The sequence below is a fragment of the Neodiprion lecontei genome, chromosome 3, assembly GCF_021901455.1.
Source record: "Neodiprion lecontei isolate iyNeoLeco1 chromosome 3, iyNeoLeco1.1, whole genome shotgun sequence".
In the NCBI taxonomy this organism is placed as follows: Eukaryota; Metazoa; Arthropoda; class Insecta; order Hymenoptera; family Diprionidae; genus Neodiprion; species Neodiprion lecontei.
Genome location: NC_060262.1, coordinates 37,532,266 through 37,552,038, shown reverse-complemented (window position 1 = coordinate 37,552,038; position 19,773 = coordinate 37,532,266). Strand labels below are relative to the sequence as shown.

Sequence of the window (19,773 nt, the reverse complement as noted above, 5' to 3'; positions counted from 1 at the left end):
TACGTTCGAATGGAAAATATTTTATTGTTGGAAGAAGATTGATAAAGTGGACGATTAATCTCGCGCAACTGGAAAGGTTAAAATCGGAATCTCATTCTCGGCAGCGGAAGGTCCGAATGATTAAACCAACCGAAATAGTAGCGCAGTCTCGACGTGTGGCGTGAAATAATTTCTCAGTCCACAAATCACCGATAAATTACGGTTGAATTCGTTAGTTACGGTGGAGTTGAGCCTGAAAGCGAAGAAAAACATCGCTTGGGAGCGGAAGAAGGTGTAAAAAAAAAAAAAATACGTCCACGGATGACGGATACCACTAGCTCTTCAAAAATTCAAGCGTAAAATGCTTTTTCCATGTAAACGAGGAACGAAACCCGTTCAAATTCTGTCGCTCCTACGAGTTACGACAGCTCAAAGCTCCGACGTTATTATCCTCCACTACGTAGACGCTTGGGAGAAAACGAGGTGCGTGAGCTTTTTTACTATTTAATATCCTGACCTTACTCGCATTGTGTGAACGATGCCTCGAGGCCGCGACTTCGGTTCCTGGCTTGTAGAACTAATTTCTATACGTCGGTGACAATGCCTGGCCACATGTGTTCGGCATGCAGTATTCACGCCGTTCCAACTCTCTGGATCCCATGAGTGTCGGTTTTCTTGCAACAGCAAAGTCGGCCCGTTGTTCTGGCTGCCACATGTCTGCGCTCTGTATTCCGTCGACGTAAAACACTCGATACTAGCTTTGTCAAACAGATTTACGTTACACCTAGAGAAATGCGCAAATTTTTGATTTCTCTATCAGCTTGGCGAAATTCGTCGCTGTAATCGTTCAAACTTCACTTTACTGTATGCGCGTCTTCAGCTGTATTGTTATTCTATTTTTATTTATTCTTTTATACTTCTACAATTAGTTTCACCTCTGTGTGTTTTTTTTTTTTTCCTTCTTGTTTCCGCTTTGCTTGTGTTTCTAATTCTTGCCCAATTTTATCACGGGTATAATAAACATGGACAAGAAGAAGAAGAAAAAAGAAAAAAAATGTTCGTATGTAATTGTGACGAATTGCTTCGACCTTATCGAAAGTGAGACCGGTGGCTGGAAAAACATCTTCGGTCATGCGATTGAAACATGACATTTCGAAAGAAGGACAATTGTGGACCAGTACGTCATAATCGCAGATCGTTCATCGATGGCGAGTCAAGTTGTTTCAGCGCTACAAACTCGTATCGAGAATTGGAAGTGACGTCCGAACCTCTGAAAATCCGTATTCACTTTTTGTCTTAATGAACGATAATATTTTGGTTTGATTTATCAAATATTATCTCTATCCGTTCTTGCGATATATCAGCTAATTTTTTTCCTCGTTTTAACGAAAAAAACAAAGCAAGTAATAGCAACAATCCTCTGCTCAGGTATAAACCGAACCTATCCAGACTTGAGGAAAAGTTTTCAACCATCCGAATACACAAAGCGAACGGTCATTATTTCTCCTCGCATCCTATGCATACACAAAATTTCGAAGGCGATTTATTTCTGCCGTACCTCTCGTTCCGCGCTCCATTCGATAGATTTATGAGGATGAAAGAAACGCGCTGAGATACTCGGCTTCTGGTTATTCGGCGAGATGTCGATGGTCAAGACTCACCTGTTTTCGGAATATTCTAAGGCAGGTATGGCGGCGAACGTCGGCGAGCGAGGGACTCGATTTTCATCTCCGATAGTCGAAGGGCCTTGGGCCTTGTGCTCGGGATGACGCAACGCCCGAACCCAGGGCCAGCAAAGCCCATTTCGTATTGGATACGCGGCCATAACTAACGTATAAAACAAATTCTCTCTGTCGCAGACCCAGCGTTTCGATGTCATGAATTTTTATTCCCAGCTAAACTGCCACACTGCGGACCAGTCTACCAGGCCTAATTCAACGTCTTCGTATCGCGTTACTCAATTTCTTTAATGAATCTGTGAACTGCGTATCGACGGAACACTTACGACAATTGTCGGATCGTAAATCACTTGAGATTCGTTGACTGAAGATCCGACCGTTAAGTCAATTCCACGATTTATCGTGGGCAAATAAAAATCAGGGTTAATAAACATTGCCGATAAAAATCCCCGAAAGAACACTTCGTATCGATGAGTATTCCGTTACAGGTGATAACCCAATAAACATTGCTGGTAAATAAATCGTAAGAAATTCGTCGAAAAATAACGTTGTATATAGTTGAATAATCGTTCAGCACATACGTTTTTTCTCGTGAAAAATGTCCGCCCTGATATAGGTTTTTTCTACTGCGCTCATCAACGTTTTCTGTTAGTGATTATGATCCGGATATTCCACGGTTGAAGTAAACGTCGAAATTACGGTTTTCAGAAACGTAATGAAACAAGTATGAAAGAACGCAATTTAAATGTTAACGTAGACGTTTAATATATACCTGTTATAGCCACCATTTTTCGTGGTTCAAACACGTTTAATAAGCGTGTTCATTGGAAAATTTTTTTCATAATAATACACGTACTTAATGTGTGTTGATTTAACGTAAAAACGATATCCGTAAACAATTATTATACGTTTAATTGAATACACTTAATCGAATATCACGCGGTTCCGATAAACGTGTAACAACCAACTTGAGAATATGTTTTCGGTATAATTTTTCATGTACTATATTAATACACAAGCTGTTAAAAGCTTCTTGTATGGTCAATATGGACTTATCTCAGGGGTTAGATGATACAGCAACGCTCACATTCTTAGCTATTTCAGTAATGGTAACTTGCACCAATTAAATGATATTAATTATTTTACATCCACACCTATGTATTCTTATGAGAAATACAGGACAACTAAATGAGATAAAGCACACACCTTTGCGAAACATGATATATATTTATTATAAGGTACTTTCATCCAAGGCAACAATGACAATAGTTACATTGCACACGTATCGAAATATCCGCTTTAACAATGTATCCGAAACATAACAGTAGTTTTTTATATACCAGTTTGTCTGTATCGTTGATGCGGACATTTTATTATGCCAACGATGTAACTGTGTGAATGTTGACTGGGATGTATAAATAAACATACAGTCTTTTACATATACGCATACCTCAATTGTACAGATGTACTCACAAGAGTATAGAAGTATAGCAAATAGTAAAATTAAGTGAACATGAACAAACAAAAACTTATATCCGATACAAGAGGTTTGATAACAAATAAAACATGAAACAAAATAATCATACAATGATTATACCCTAACGAGGAAAATTGTTAACTTTCATCTCGGGACTAGGTAAAAAATCACAATCCTGACAAAGTAAAATAATAAAAAGTATTGGCACATTATTTCAAAAAAGAACACAGACGCTATAGAAAGCGTTGTCTAGGTACGCAGTACGCATAAGTTTTAATTATTATTCGACCGCAGCTGGAGCATTCACTTCCTCGATATCACTGCTAATCCGTCAAATACCTGAAAATACATAGTATTTAACACCTGTATTCTAGGTAGAATAATCTTTATGTGCCATTTCAACGTTCTCTCAACGTGTCTTGACAGGTCTATTATATATCATTTCAACCACTGTGTGTTTATTGGGAAAAGATGCAGCCACTAAATGATCGTTCATTCGTACATGATACGTATGTGTTAGCGATCTATTTCACTGGATAACCTTATAAAAGAAAAACGATGCCTGCACAAGTAAGAATGAAGCTAACAATAAATATCTGCGGCTTCTATTTGCAATCAGTATATATTCCATACCATAGACATGCTTCTTATAGCATTATCTACAAGCAATTCTATTGTGCCGACATCCTTTCGGCGACGTTCAAAAGCAAGTACGACGCAATCACAAAGTATTTGTTTCTTCTTTTTATTGTCAGGTTATTTACGCCTGTATTGTCATTTTCGTCTGTATTGAATCATCGTGATAAATTTTTCCAAATAGAAAATACATTTGTACTTACCAGCTTATGAAGGCTCACATAAACACGGACGTGCACTGACCTCGGAAGTTGGTCAAATTAGACTGATTCACTGATCGCGTGAGCTGAGAGCCTTCGCGAACGGTGGGGGGGGGGCATTCTGACGCGTCGTCCTCGGCTCTCAGCGTGCAGGAACCGTACGAGTTACAACACGCTGACCTAGCGAGCCAATCAGAGGCAGAAGAAGAGGCGCGAGTATTTCACGCTCGGACATTCTCGATTCTTCGCGACCGCTTGTCGTTTGATACATGCGCTCATTATACGTATATGTAACATCCATGGTACACGAGCTTCATCTACGGCCACTCGCTTTCCTAGCATGGGTTATTCCAATATATACATTATGGTATAGGAAAACGTATGTTTTACAATTAATAAAGACGCCGCGAAGGGATGCACTTATATGCTCAACTACGTAATTTCTTGGTGACCTTTGTAAAAAAATCTGTTCATCGATTTTTCAACTTTTTTTCCTATGTTAGGGAATTAACAATAACACAAGGAAAAGAATTTGAAAAAATGGAGGTAACATATTGTTCTACTTTACAATATTACGTAGAATAAAATTATCACTTCTAGTGTTATGTCACCTGAATTTTTTCATATTTTTGATGATACTTACTAGTTTATCGAATGAAAAAAAAGATTGGAAATCGAATGACCAGTTGTTTACAAAATTTAAGGTAATCAGAAAAACGTGCTGAGGAGGATAACAAAACGTTGAATTTTAGTCACTGCTAACATGAGAAAAACTTGAATATAATGATTATAGTTCCAAATTCAAACATCGCAATATGTAAGTAAATGATGTAAAAGTTGATTCCTGCCCTCACTATGTTGAAAAGGGTAGTATTCTTGGATATGAAGGTCAGAAAGGTACGAAACAAATCTTGTTTACGTTTCGGCCCGAGTAGGTATATAATTCTGTGTATCGATATGACAAGTCTATGTACGACGTAATTTTCACGTATTACATGTGATCAGTAGATCAAAAGTGTATTGACTTAATTATTAAACAATTAATGAGAACATATTGGCAAGGTATGGTAACTATACGAAACGTTAAACTTGTGTTACTGGTGAAGGAATAAAATATGTATATTAGCTGTTCATGAGACTAGAAATATAATGGATTTTACCACACGTTTATACTACGGATCTCGCTTACCACAATAAAAAGTTGATGATGGAACGCAGAAATTTTGTATTTTAATACCTACAAATATACCGATTTTTAACGAATTTAAATTGACAATTGAGCTAGTAAACAAAACGTTGATTATTAGTCTAGAAACCGTTGTTTAAATGTTGTAGAAAAGCAGTGAATTAAACGTTAAACTTGTGTTACCGGTGAAGGAATAAAACATGTATATTAACTGTTCATAAGACTAGAAATATAAACGGTTTTACCACACGTTTATACTACGAATCTCGCTTACCACAACAAAACGTTGACGATGAAACGTAGAAAATTTGTATTTTAATATCTATAAATATACCGGTTTTTAACGAATTTAAATTAGCAATTGAACTAGTAAACAAAACGTTGATTATTAGTCTAGAAACCGTTGTTTAAATGTACGTGTAATGAAAATCGTATAATATTTGTGGAGAGACAACGATTAATATTTTACTGAAAAATTACCGTATATCGAACACGGTAATATTTTCTACCTATACCATAATTATACGACCTTAACGTTTCTTCAACCACATTTTAACCGGCTCATGTTTACTGGGAATCTACAGCCGAAATCACGATCTCGTATTTCCCTCAATGTCCGAAACATGCCGAAGCTTCCGATGCGAGATCCCCCCCTGTCGAAGGCATCGACGTGTTCAGGTCTGAATGAGACGTTCAAGCTCTCCGCAGTAAATACCCGTCACTACTTGAGTGAGATCGTTTATACCAGGGCAATAAAGTAGGGCTTACATATTGGGCCGAGTGAAGAGCGGTCTCTGTGTTTTATTTTTATTCCTAAATACCGCGTAGAGCGAAAAAGTTTTACAATCTTAGGATGAATATGAGGTTCTTTAGACGAATATGACGAGCGGCTGTCGTAAATCAACTGACATTTAGTATTTCCGCGGTAAATCGTGCCGATAATCATTGACTGTACGAATATTTGCCTGAAATATTTCACCGCATGAATTCGGTCTTAATATTTATGCATAAACTCAGCAAGTTGAATCGATGATTCGGAAGAGTAAGTTAATTTCACGGGCGATTTATCTTTCTGTCAGCAAATTATCGCCGTTATTGAACGCGACTTTTTTTTCTTTCGTCAATAAAACTTACGACGTGAGTCATCGGTAACGATACCACTGATTGGTATTCTGGTTTCAGTTTATTACATTCGTCTTGGCGCAACGAGCCGAATAATTTTTTTATTTACCAAAACGATCGATCATATGATTTTTCGCGGTGTAGATCCTCCACTTCGGAACTGATTGATCACGCTGCCGGGGGTCGGGGGTGAAATATTTTTGGAGTGGTGTATTGGCGTGGATAAATTGCGAAGTTGATCTTCAACGTGAACACAACAAGGCACGTAAGCCTACCTCTATATTTTATATTACACGTGAGTCTGGCTCACCGATAATAATTTTAACTCGGTGTAAGAACAATCCTCCGATTAGCCTGAATAACTTCCTCGTAGCTTCGGTGCTTTCATAATACCGAACGTTATGAATAGCTGCACTGGTTTTACCACGATCAGAATAAAGCGGTCAGCTTGCATCTCGACCTGATTAGAAGAAGGCTGATATCGAAAAATCTGTTAAGGAATTAACGAGTCGTTAAAACCGATTGTTTGCAACGTCGTGTTCAAGCTTATGAACGTTGCGCGAGAATGAATGTGATTTCTACTGATCAAGCTCTTTCGGAAGCTCCCGATGTCGAAAGTTGAGACTTGAAGAATTTCATTCCAGAATATCTGCATCAATTTATGTGATACATCAGTCTGTGAGTATGTTTTCACATTCTTGTGTTAAAGACAGAAAACCAGCAGGACTGCCTAGATATTGTAGCAAAAAAACTGGTGAAACACGTATAATTTTTAATTCGTTGTGAGGCCGTTTGGTATTCTTGATTCGGCTCTGATTTAACAAAACTAAAAATTTATATCGGCCAATATTTTTTTATATACTCGCAAATTACAGAGCGAGATTTTCCAGCGCAGTTATGTTGCAGCTATTTTCAAATCACACCTCGCTCTGCTGTCTAAGCCACACATCATAATATTGTTTACGGATACGGAGCGTCGTCGGTTTATTTGGTTTCCTCCGCAAGCTGTTAGCAGCTTGGATATCACACCAGAAATGTCCCTCAATACTGACATAAGACTATCAAGTCGTACCGCAGGGTGTTAGAAGACCTTTTTTCCGGTAAAACTTGATCGAGGATTCTGAAATTTCAAGATAATAATATCGTCAAAGGAAAAAAGGATGGCCTGGGCCCTCAGGTTTCGCCTTTTCACATAGTTGATTATCTTCTTCACTTAAATGAAACATACTCAGTAGCATGACATTTGAAAAATGAGGACAAAATAATATTTCTTTTATTACCGACATCCAGATGTAAGAATTTCAAACCGCAATTCAAAGGCTGGTTGATGAGTGCAATAAAACGAAGCTTACACCTTTTTCCTGCGGCCGTGATTTGTTTGTGAAATATTTTTTATCACGTCCTGCAGATAATCATAATCATGAACTCTTGCGCTGCTTCGATTCATCGTTACAACATGTAAGTAACACAGAAGCGTATTGTTTTACGATTTCGGTGATGAATAAAAGAAAGCAATTCCATCACTTCTGCAGTCTGAGAGTTTGAGCGGTCGAAGACCAAGTACAATAACGGCGGAGTTTGAGGAAGAATGAATAAATAAAAGATTGGCATAGTTGAAGGAGGAAAAGGAGACACAACTGGTCGTAAAACTCAGGATCGCTTGATAGGTATAATAGAGAAGACAGACGTATTTTTATCGTTATTTACATCGCGTTGAAAATTTTAAAAGCTGTTCGAATAACGACCGAATGGTGAATGCAAGCTTTTTCGGGACGTAAGAATATTTGCGTAACGTGAATGCAACTGAGAATTTTAATGGGACGATTATGGAACATTCGGCCCCGCTTCACTCGTCGCGGTTTCGTCGTCACTCTTTCATCACCAAAAGCTCGACACGGCATAGCGTGAAGTAAGTCACCAGGTCGAAACAATTAATTGTATACCTGTCTCGATTCATTCTTAAGCCAAGTCTGATGAATGGCTGCAGGTCTGCCAGACCAGCGATTGTCTCCAGCGGCTCTCAGTTGACTGTAAGTAAATTCTTTCAGGTAACCGCGAACAAGCGACTCTAGTAACAGTACCAACAAACGTCTTGGACGACTGCGTAAGTCATTGATGGCAAGTATTTCTGGTTACGTGTACCTCGCACAAAAGTGGCTAGTGACTTTCAGACTTGGTGAACGAAGAGTGTCTCCAAAAACATGTTTTCCTCATCAACGCGTACTCGCGGATCACATTTTTTTCTCTTTTCACCGCGTCACAGACAACTTTGACAAATTCTGTATGGCGGCCAACTCGAAAATACAGTTTTTGCTACCATCTATGGACAGGCCTGCTCTAAATTCTGCACGCTTTTTGGAGCGGTGACGTGGCTTTCCATTCTCTGCAGGTAGCCGATATCCTTGGAAGCGTGCGCAGCCGAATTAAGGACTATGGTCCAGATTGCAAATAGGCGTCAGGTCAAAAGACTTTCGTAATATCACATTCAGCATGTGTAGTCGTGCAGCTTCAAACGCATTAGAAGTATTACTCATGTACCCTGCGCGTGTCGCGTTCGTCACAATACGCGGTTTGAATATTTGGAACCTTTTGTATATTCTCAACGCTTGTGTCTATCGACTTCGAGAGTGTTTCAGCGCGCCATGGCGTCACGCTGAAAGAGAAGTCGATCGTAAAAGATACCGCAATAATAATCTCACCACCACCGGCAGAGTTGCGGTCGACGTGTTACGAGACGTTTAAATAACCGAAGAACTGTATTTTATCTAAATACCGAAGATAGTAGACTAAAACTAAGCAGTACGTATTTTTTTTTTTATCCGCGATTAAACATTTTAATGGGGTAAAACCAACCTCCAAAGTAACGCATGTCAAAAGGCGATTTGATAGTTTCACCCACAAGAACATAATATTTTATAATCAATCCAACTGGAAACGTTATCTCGTAACGAGAAATGAAAAATGTAATTTTCTCAATTTAAAAATCAAAAAAAAAAAAAAAACTGTCAAATCGCTCCTTGACATGCCTTAATTTGGAAGGTGGTCTCACCACCACAGAGTGTTCAATGGCAGATAAAAAAAAATATACGTATCACTTAGTTTTTAGTCTACTGTAACGTATTGAAAAAGACATCGAATCGGATATGGCGACCCGGAATACCTTCCTTGTCAATCTTCTCAGGTATAAATGCTCGATTGATTTTAGTCGCAGGTCTTCCGTATAATTGAAGATCTTGTGGCGTCGATCTTCGGATCAATTACACCGATGACGAATCAGAGGAAGCAAATTCTTCTGATTGACAACTGATGTATTATGCGTAAATGATCGCGTGCTTTGGTTGCCGGTGTTGTCGTTCAAGTCTTTTTAACGACAGTCGGACTGTTTACGACCGAGACATGGTCGCGGTTTAAATCCATGGTTTCACCTCGAGAGAACATTTTTTCATCAGTAGGTGTCATGTTTTCGTACCTGAATGCGTAACACCCGTTAATTGACTCGTTGCGTCATGGTTTATTTATATGATCACTCCCGTGACGTCACTTCCGTGGCAAACTAACAGGCTGCTGGTACGTTATCAGTTGATTCGTATTCACCGGGTACTGCATGTTATATTTGTTTGCAATACAAATAAAAATTGTGAAGAACTTTTTTCCACATCTTATACGTACTATTATTTCGCGTTATTAATTTCGGCGAAATGCTTATGCTCTTCAACTTCCTTTCCGCCCTCTTTGTCTTCCGAAACCTCACCAAAGTTTTAAGGCTCTCATTCGCGTAAATAATAACGTACTTCCTTTGCGCTCCTTTCTGCCATACCTTACATTTCGAAGTACATTACAGTTCGTAAATGACACCGTATTTGTATAAGTAACTCGAGAAATCTTCATATCATTGCAAAACACTTGAAAGTAGTAAGAAAAATGGAAGTAATAAAATTTTTTTACCGTTGCAAAAGACTAACGCCGCAGAACTCCTGGGACTTTCAGGGCATACAATCGATTTGTACTCTCTACTATTTACCAGCAAATTACCGGACTTTGTCGTTTCTTGGCTCCCGAGTTCCCATTACCAATAACTATTTTCAGGGAGGGAAGCCAAGTACCACGTTCCTGTGATTCGGAAATATTTGAGGATAAAATTTGGGTTGTGCCTCAAAAGATCCAGAGTACCGTGGAGGGTCGAAAATTGTTCTCGAAGATTTCATGTTTTATGCGAAAGGCAATGGAGCTTACAAGAATTGAACGGTGTTCACAGGTAGTTTCACGGTTCTGGAAGATAACTTTGGATAATCGATAGCCCAGCCGTGCCATGGCAACGAATATTGTTAGGAGAGTGAGGTCAGTTTCAGAATGCTGCCCCTTTACTCTACCGCGTAACTCGGTCGTAAATGACAAGAGGTTCCGGGCTTGTGACGAAAAGAATAACGTAAAATGGGTAACACCGAGAGCAATGTTACAAGTGGCGTGAAGAAACAGACGGACACATCGTCAATCTTGCTGTACAAGCTGGTAGATTTGAAAGGTGAGCGCACGATTTTGATATTTGGAAAAAATACTTCGTCAACGATCTTTGGGAAAATTTGGCGAATAATTAAGTCAAGGTGAGAAATGAATGCGAGAATGGCAAAGTGAGGTCAACTAAGATGCGGCGGCAATATTACGGTAAATTTCGGAAGTGAACACGATATTCATTCACGTTTGTTTCGGCTGTCACTATTACGAACCCTGCGAGTTTAAAACACTCGCACTCGTAACGGAATCCTGAACTCATTTCCATATTTACGAAACATACATAACAATGCAATGATAAATTATGTTAGGACTACGCTATTTATACACGAGCGAAGCTATACGCGGCAAGAGTACGAAAATAAAGCCGGCGTTCCTGAAATTTTTCGGCCTCTATCTCTTTATCCGTCTCTGCCATAAGCGCGTCGGCGTTCATGCATAATCGGCAAGTGAAGTGCTAACGGCTAACCAGTTCGAGTGTCTGCAGACTCAAGATAATATATTATACCGGAATGCTTGCAGCAGTGACGTAATTTGAACGGCGTTCCATTAGAGATATTATTTTGGCCAGGCTGCCTGTAATTATCAATATTTAGTTCCACTACCCATTCCTCTCCTCTGATTCGACTTAACAACGCACGTCCGACTATCGCTTTCGATTGCCAACGCACGTACCGAAATTCCTGTACCGTAAGCCGGCGATTTGCAAGCAGTTTATTAGCTTCCAACATGTAATGAATACCCTCCAATTTTCGCCAATATTTGCTCGGTAATTATACAGGCGGAGGTCTACTCGTTGACATGATGAAGAGAGCTGCTCAGACGAAACAATTTGCCGAGCTTGACCACGCGATGAGGACCAAAGTTGAGCCCTTTTTGTACAACAAGGGCAGAGGGAAGTGGATACCGATCAGCAAACTGGTACTCTTGCGGAACAAGGAACGACCTAGACATAAAATGGTAGGATACGGGGTGTCGTAAAAAGTCCGCTCCGACTCTCATCACAGCGTCAAGTCTCCTCAAAAATTTTCAGTTACCAGTACTGAGAGCCATGGAAAATCCGGGTGAATACGACATCGACAAAGACCTTGGCGACGAGGAGATCGACGAGGACAAAATAGGTTCGCACATTTATTATACATTTTTTGTTTCATCAAGTGGTCCCGGGACCTTCGGTCATGTAGAATTTCATTCCTAGATAAAAGCAAGTACAGAGAAGTCTGTTGGTCTTTGAGCGAAAGAGGCGCGGTTGGAGAGACCATTCTGCATCTATGCATGCTAAATGCAACGGCGATTCACGCCGACTTGGCCAAACGTCTGTTGAGGTTCTATCCAAAGCTGATAAACGACATTTACATCAGCGATGAGTACTATGGTGGGTTGAGGAGCTCGAAGAAGATCAACGATGCACGCAGGTTCGAATGAGAATCATATTTTCTTTATCTTTCGGGTAACAATTCCAGGTGAAAACGTACTGCACATCGCAATCGTGAACGAGGATCCTGCGATGGTGAAATTCTTACTGGACAGTGGAGCAGACGTCCACGAGAGATGTTTTGGAAATTTCATGTGCCCCGAGGATCAGAAAGCGTCAAGAGCCGACAGCGTGGAGCATGAATGGGTTTGCGTTGCGCCGGAAACGAATTACAAAGGGTAGATATACTCGTTTTGCGGTGCTCTTCTCGTACTATACGGTCATTTTTTATCATCGCAGTTACGTATACTGGGGAGAGTATCCGCTGAGTTTTGCCGCCTGCCTGGGCCAGGAAGAATGTTATCGTTTGATGCTCGCACGTGGTGCTGATCCCGACAAGCAGGACACAAACGGCAACACGGTTCTACACATGTTGGTCATTTATCAAAAGCTTGTGAGTGGTACGAATTGGAATGGTTTGGTTTAGAGTCTGGAGATCTCTTATGTGACATTCGGTACGTACGTTTAGGCAACCTTTGATATGGCCTACGAAGTGGGAGCCTCCTTAGCGATCAGAAACGTTCAATTTTTGACACCGTTGACTCTGGCTGCAAAATTGGCGCGCATCGAGATGTTTTTCCACATTTTAAACATCGAACGGGAGATATATTGGCAAATCGGCAGCATTACTTGCGCAGCTTATCCTTTATCGTTGATCGATACCATAGACATTGCCACTGGTAGAATTAGCAACAATTCTGCGCTAAATTTGGTCGTCTTTGGTGTAAGTTTGCCTGAAATGGACACATATGCCGTTACGGCACAGACATAATTTCATCACTGGTCGTTGGTTTTAGGACAAAGATGAACATTTGGAGCTGATGGACGGCGTGCTGGTGGATCTTTTAAATGCAAAGTGGAACACGTTTGTCAAATCAAGGTAAACCGATGGAATGTTGTAAACAAGCCTACCGTGCTCGTCTCGAGTGTACTCCACCTCGATACTATGACGTTATTTACGATACGTTGATCTCATCGCTTCATTCCTAAGATTTCCACATGATTCGACAAAAATGGAACGCTTCTCAAACGAGAGAAAGAATTCAATGCTATGCAACACTGACCCTAATGTATTCAACTGAATGATATTTACAGGTTCTATCGGCAGTACTTCTTGTTCTGTTTCTACTTTTTAATTTCCTTGGTGAGCTTCACCCTCAGACCAGGACCAGTGACCAAAGCGACGCCCACGTCGAGTCCGCTGTCACTGTCAACGGTTGAGGAAATTTCGAAGCTGGCTAAAAATTTGACGACATCTCTTGCCTCGAACATAACATCGCTAGTGAGCATATCACCGGGCGCAGTGAACTGGCTGAGTTCTCAAATAGCATTGAACATCACCTCGTCACTGGAAGAGATTCTCGTCGCATTGCTGCTCAGAGGACTTTCATCAACGGAATCAACCGTGACCGAGATCAGTTCCCGTTCGGATGAAAATTTCACAACTGTTGGCGAAAATGTGACCACTGGATTTGACTACCTGTCTACAGCCGTCTACAGCATTTTGAGTGAGAACACGACTTTCTTCGGTTTAAACTGGACGATCTCAGCTTCGGACGTTGAGAACGAAGGCAGCTGGTAATGCATAATTACGAGTACTGCCAAAATCAGAAATATAAATAGGTAGTAATCTGAGTGCACGGTCGTAGGTGGAACGTATTGACGACCGAATGCAGACTGATGGACGTGACGGGAAGTACTGCGAAGGTCCGACTGGTTGCCGAAATTCTGATGGAGCTTGGGGCGATTTTATACATAGCGGCAGCGCTACGAGAGGCGAGATTTCTCGGGCTTAATATGTTTATAGAAAACCTGGTCAGTTCGCTGGAGAAATGACGGCGGGCCGTAAGAGAAACGTTGTTTTCATCGCGGTTGGCGAGATTTACGAGTCACAAGTATGGTGAAGTCGGATCGAAAACTTTTGTTTAACAGATGACCGCACCGTCCCGGGTCATGTTCCTATTCGCGTGCGCCATTCTGCTCTCTTTTCCAATTTTGAGGCTGACTTGTGCCGACGAGGTTGAAGACATGCTGGCTGTTGTCGTGATGCTGACCCTCGCACCGTACTTCTTGTTCTTCTGCAGAGGCTTCAAGACCGTCGGTCCCTTCGTCGTCATGATATACAGAATGATCATGGGTGACCTTTTGAGATTCGTATCGATATACATGGTCTTCGTTATGGGATTTTCGCAAGGTAGAATATCCCACCTTGATTTTTCGTTCGGATCAACTCGCGTCTACCGTCGAGTCGGGTTCACAATCTCTTTTCCTTTTATATACCGCATCTGGGATTGTTCGTAGTGAAATAAATTACGTTGGTTTGTGTCCTTAACATTGACAACTTCCCACGCTCTAATGTTGACATGTCGACTTTCTTGCCCACGCTCTATTTGCAGGGACAATGCCACTGTTCCTGACTCTGGTCAGAACTCATTTGGTCCTAATATTGATTATGAGGCACGCGATGATGTCAGCGAAAGACCGCGCGGCCGGTGTCGTCACGTAACAAAGCTTGAATATCACCACCTGTTGCTCAAATTCGCATCTTTCTTCGTGCAATTCAATCTAACAGGAAAAGCTTCTACCATATCAAAATTGATGAACAGTAGAGCCTGAGAATTTTTGGGCGTAATTTTGACACTGTGTCGTAGAAAAACTCTGAATAAAACTTGACGTTTTTCAGCTTATTATATAATCTTTCTTTCCTTCAACAAAAACGGTACGGAACCTGACAATCCTGTACCTTCTCCGATGGAAAGTATAATGGCCATGTTTTTGATGAGCATGACCAATTTCGGAGATTATTACGGTGCTTTTGAGAACACTCACCATAAAACAGAAGCTAAGGTATCGTCTTTCACTTCCCACGTACGATATTCAAGTGATCTTTGAGATTCGTGAACAGTTTCGTTTCATTTCAGTGTCTTTTCGTCGTGTACATGGCCATTGTAGCGATCTTATTGGTCAACATGTTAATCGCCATGATGGGCAACACTTACCAAAAAATCGCTGAGACCCGGAATGAGTGGCAAAGGCAGGTACGCGATGGTGGATTTGTCCGTTTCGATGCGTTATTTTATGTAACTGGATACACGAGCTTTAAAACGGTTGCTAAAAGCGACCAGAGAGATGTGTTTCCGTGAATTTATTATGACAAACAGTCTTGATTCAATTGATGACATAGTCGAATTAGCCTAAGTTAGTAATTCGTTGGTGCGATATAATTCCCCAAGCGAATCTTAAATATTGACTAACTGCTAATTTAACCATAAAACACATGTACGTCTAGCCAGTAACTGTATCCTCGTGGGTTAGATAATATAATCGTACGTCGTTAACGAGGCGCCAGCGTAACTTGACACTTTGATTTATTTAATTAATGTCTTTAGTCCTGATCCAACGAATTTACATACTAGACTGTATTTTCATTAAATTTGTATTAATCGATCCCGCAGTGGGCCAGAATAGTTTTGGTCGTTGAGAGAGGCGTGAGTCCCACCGAAAGACTGAAAAAATTAATGGACTATTCCCAACCGATGTCCGATGGACGAAGAGCTCTGGTTCTCAGATTGAACCAATCCGTAAGCCATTTTCTTTTCGCCGTGCATAATATCTACCAAAACACAAAAATCGCAAAAATTAAATGAAATACATATTGTTGTTACAGGAGGCAGACAAGGAAGAGATGAAGGAAATATTGGAGATGAAGAGGGTACACGACAGGTTGGTAAAGAAACGCAAGGAACAGATCCACCAGAACGAAATGAAAAAATCTTCTACTCAAGCGAATTCTGTGCTTGGAAAAGACTTGCACATGAACGACAGTGTGGCGTGACATAGTTCGTTAGTCATGCACTGGCGACTGAATTTGGCACAGTGAATGTAATAAAAGAGTTTAAACGAAACTGGAACAACTCGTTGCATCAAAAAATTTGTAGCGCATTTCGAACTTGACTTTTTCTTTTATTTCAGACGTAGGAAGTGTGACAATAAAATGACACGCACGTAATACAACTTCGAATTTTTCGAATGTTTAACAGACATTGCACACCTTGTTCAACGTTCATGCGTTTACTTAAATTACTTTCAAAAAATATGCATTATACAGTAATGACAGGTTCTTCTACATCGTTTACCTTATACTATTTTTAAACTTTATTTATCTAGAAAATTATTAGTAGGAACACATATTTCGGTTGGTCTTTCCGTTGTCAAGTGAAGAAATTCGCGGCTGGTACTTTGACGGGCATTTGGTGCCTCAGCTCGGCTTTTTCAGAGATAATGTACAACAAACGATTCGACATGTTCGAGGTGGCGAGCGATTTTCGAGTTCTTCTCGACGATCGCGATCTCGGTATGTTCAGCGAAGGAAAATCCGAAAGGTTCGTAGAGAGCAAGACTGCAGAGGAAAACAGTGGGCCGCGTGGTGATTCATATTGGATCGGGAGAGAAGGAGTCTGGAGCATAAAAAATTCCGAGATGCAGTCGTCGAAAGCGTAGTAACTAAATATAGAAATTAAATGGCGCGCAAATTGATGCGTGCAGCGAGCATTTATCACATCGGACACATCGCACTCATCACCGAAGGAATTTCCCAGAGTTTTCAAAACAATCACCGAGAAACGAGGGCGGAGCTTTCAAACAAAGATCTTGACGTGAGGATTTTCAAAAGTGAATACATACCGAATGGCACAAATTTTATGGCTCCTTGCAATTCAGCCGTACGGTTGTCGGTGACGTCACGAGGCGTGCAAGCATCTGGCGTCGCGACGCAGCGTCTTTGTTGGAGGTGAAATTTCTTAACTTATTGTTAGAAGTGAAAACTAAACGGCAAAGCTGCATTTAACATCGGTATAGCGGTGATTGACTCGAGTCAATATGCAACCATAGACAGATAAATGAGAGCCAATCAAACGATTTGAAAATTAAAGCGGCAAGCTTGTAATTAAGGGGAAATCCAACAGTTTTTTGCAATGCTTTCCTCGATATTTTCTCCGAACATTACATACTACCGTCGTTGATTCTCACTTAATCCCGGAGATTAACGAGCGTGTTGACTTCAGCAATCGCACCGAGCTTCGAGTTGAAAAACAGAAGGGAGCTGAGAATAAAGAATAACAAGATTGCACACAGGCATGGAAATTAACACTCATAATCACGGTTAAGAACGAATGCAAGGCCTTCGATGGATGAAATATAGCACACACCTATAAATATCTATGAATAACCGTTCTGCAGGTACCTGCACATATAATTATATACATATATATATACCCTACAATTACATCACCTTGATACGGTAAATGATTAACAGATTGTGCAACTCGGCTGGTGATACATGCAGTCGACAATGTCCGATGGTGCACGTGCAGTTATGCGACCAGTGCAAGAGTTTCCAATGAATCATAAACATACCTTGTTACGTATCGCTGTAGAATTTTGGAGGGTGCAGTTGGATTGAGACGAATTGCTTTTACATTGCACCCGACACCCTTCAGCCGCAGACTCTTTGGCTTCTGTTGCTCGGTCAATCGAAGTCGAGCTCTGCTTGTTCTGGAAGGATTTCAAGTAAACATTCGGAGGAGATGCCTTCATCTCCGATAATGTCGAGGCATTCCATTCTTCGAACCGGCGCTGAACCTTGGCGCGTTCCATGACCCGGTTCCACGGATCTTTTTCGTTTTCTTTCGGATCAGGGCCAGTCCCCATCACGATACATGTTGGCACCGCATACCTGAAGCCAGATGATCGAGGAAATATTTACAGTTAAACATACGACCGTGACGTCATCACCTACCTTGTCGACGATTTTTTCTGAGAACTACAAATAGGACAATTCGAATTGAAATCGATTGGAAGACTGCTTTGTTTTTTCTCGAAATTTTGAACCGTTTCCTCTTTAGTTGGCATGTCGTGCGATGGAAGCAATTTGGAACCGCTCTCGAATGATTCGCGCGATTCGCTGACACCTCCTGATTGTGGGAATAATTTTTGAGGACATGAAACGTACTGAGTGCCGTTCAAATTGTCTCGTTTATTCGCTGTATTTATCTCCGCGAACCTTAATTTTGCTGGAATAAAATATCAGGATTACATCGAGACTATTTCAACCGTAAAATCGAGATGAATTTATAAGCTATGTAACCAGAAACTATTCGCAAATGAAAGCCTCACCAAGATTATTACTTGCATCGCATATTTCAGCTGATAAATTCGCCATAACATTAGAAATTTTCCGTTGCCCGCTATCCTTGATTTTCAGACTCGATCCTGATTGCGTATCAGTTTTTGTTTCCAGGAGTTCAGCTGGCTGAGACACTCTGTCGGTGGATTGTAATAATTTTAAAGCAACTAGAAATGACTCCAGCGTCTGACAGCCGCTCTCGTTGTTAGATAAAAACAAATCAGAGACTAGAGTTATCGTCCCGATTGATTCGTTCGAAGAGAGGTCATACGTGTCTGTACAGACATCCGTCATAGAGCAGCTGTTCTGTCTTGCAGAAACAGTTGTGCCTATGCTTCGGGTTGAGAGAACCGTTTGCACGCTTGCCGGACTGAAGGACCTTTCGAAAGCAACGTTCAAAGCCTCGGTCGACGAAAACAGTCTGCAAGACGTAAAAATGGATTTGCAGTAACTGTCGTGCCAAAAAATTAGTCGATTTCTCAAAGGACTCACCTATCAGCTATTTTCGGAGTGACTTCGAAGCTGCTGCCAGCATTTCTCAGAGACTTGACAAATCGTCGACATTTTATTTTGTTCACGTGTTCTTCACCCTTGCGTTTGTAATTGTACGTATAATCGGATTGAATCGATGGAGTTAAGTCCGAATCGTCTGTTTCCGAGTCGATAATTAACCGGGCTCTTAAAGGCGAGTAGAAATTTTGGCTCGATCGTTGATCATAATCCCCGAGAGATCTGTGCCTGAGATCGCGTTTTCTAGGCTCTAAATCGTGCCTGGGACTCCAGGAATTTTTACGACATCGACATCCTCTTACAAAGATGTTTTTTGCCGACCAAACTTTGTCCAGGAATAAATTACCTCCGAATCTGTTCTTTCTCATTTTTAAATTCATACGATTTTCAGAATCGGCATCAATATTCGAGAACGACCCTTTTATCCTAGATAAATTTTCCTTCAATTCGAAATCAGATTCAACGTCCGATTCAATGTAATAATCTGAGTCATAGTCTGCGTCCGGACTCGAATGAAGCTCCTCCAATTTTTGGATCAAACAATCATTTTGTATTTTCGCTTTTTTCCTCGAAGAGTTATCACAATCGCACGCCTTGTACCAGTTGCTTTGAGATAAGGCTGGAACGTCTGTTCTCCAAATTTCAGGGTTTCTGATACCTTTGCAAAGATTGCCTAATCCTTTTTGGAGGTCGGTAAAGTTGGTTAAATTTATCTCTTTCGGGCGCGGCTCAAATCCCGTATAATTGAATTTTGACCCCAGCTTACACGGCTCTGAAAGATATTCGTTGGGTTTCGCAATCCAGGGAATCGTTCGAC

General features: G+C 40.8%; 1 protein-coding gene and 1 long non-coding RNA gene across 3 annotated transcripts; one reads left to right on the top strand and one right to left on the bottom strand.

The window, feature by feature from the left end:
- Positions 1-2,865: 2,865 nt before the first annotated feature.
- LOC124293508 lies at positions 2,866-5,159 on the bottom strand. The gene is made up of 2 exons (XR_006903364.1): positions 3,975-5,159; positions 2,866-3,474 (listed from the first exon to the last, which is right to left on the bottom strand). It is a non-coding gene; the product is annotated as an uncharacterized LOC124293508 (long non-coding RNA).
- Positions 5,160-5,880: 721 nt separating this feature from the next.
- On the top strand, positions 5,881-16,364 carry LOC107225339 (transient receptor potential cation channel subfamily V member 5). 2 transcript variants are annotated; one of them, XR_006903484.1, is made up of 17 exons: positions 5,881-6,544; positions 10,535-10,801; positions 11,570-11,748; positions 11,822-11,909; positions 11,987-12,163; positions 12,252-12,441; positions 12,503-12,656; positions 12,732-12,986; positions 13,060-13,142; positions 13,358-13,840; positions 13,912-14,077; positions 14,195-14,456; positions 14,946-15,109; positions 15,184-15,296; positions 15,718-15,843; positions 15,930-16,138; positions 16,235-16,364. XR_006903484.1 is itself a non-coding variant. In XM_015665765.2 (17 exons), the coding sequence occupies exons 2-16, from the start codon at positions 10,711-10,713 to the stop codon at positions 16,095-16,097; spliced, it is 2,703 nt and encodes a 900-aa protein (XP_015521251.2). In that variant the 5' UTR covers positions 5,881-6,544; positions 10,535-10,710; the 3' UTR covers positions 16,098-16,138; positions 16,235-16,364. The 2 variants fall into 2 exon arrangements, 1 of the variants encoding a protein (XP_015521251.2); XM_015665765.2 differs by having other exon boundaries at positions 15,184-15,300.
- Positions 16,365-19,773: the final 3,409 nt, after the last annotated feature.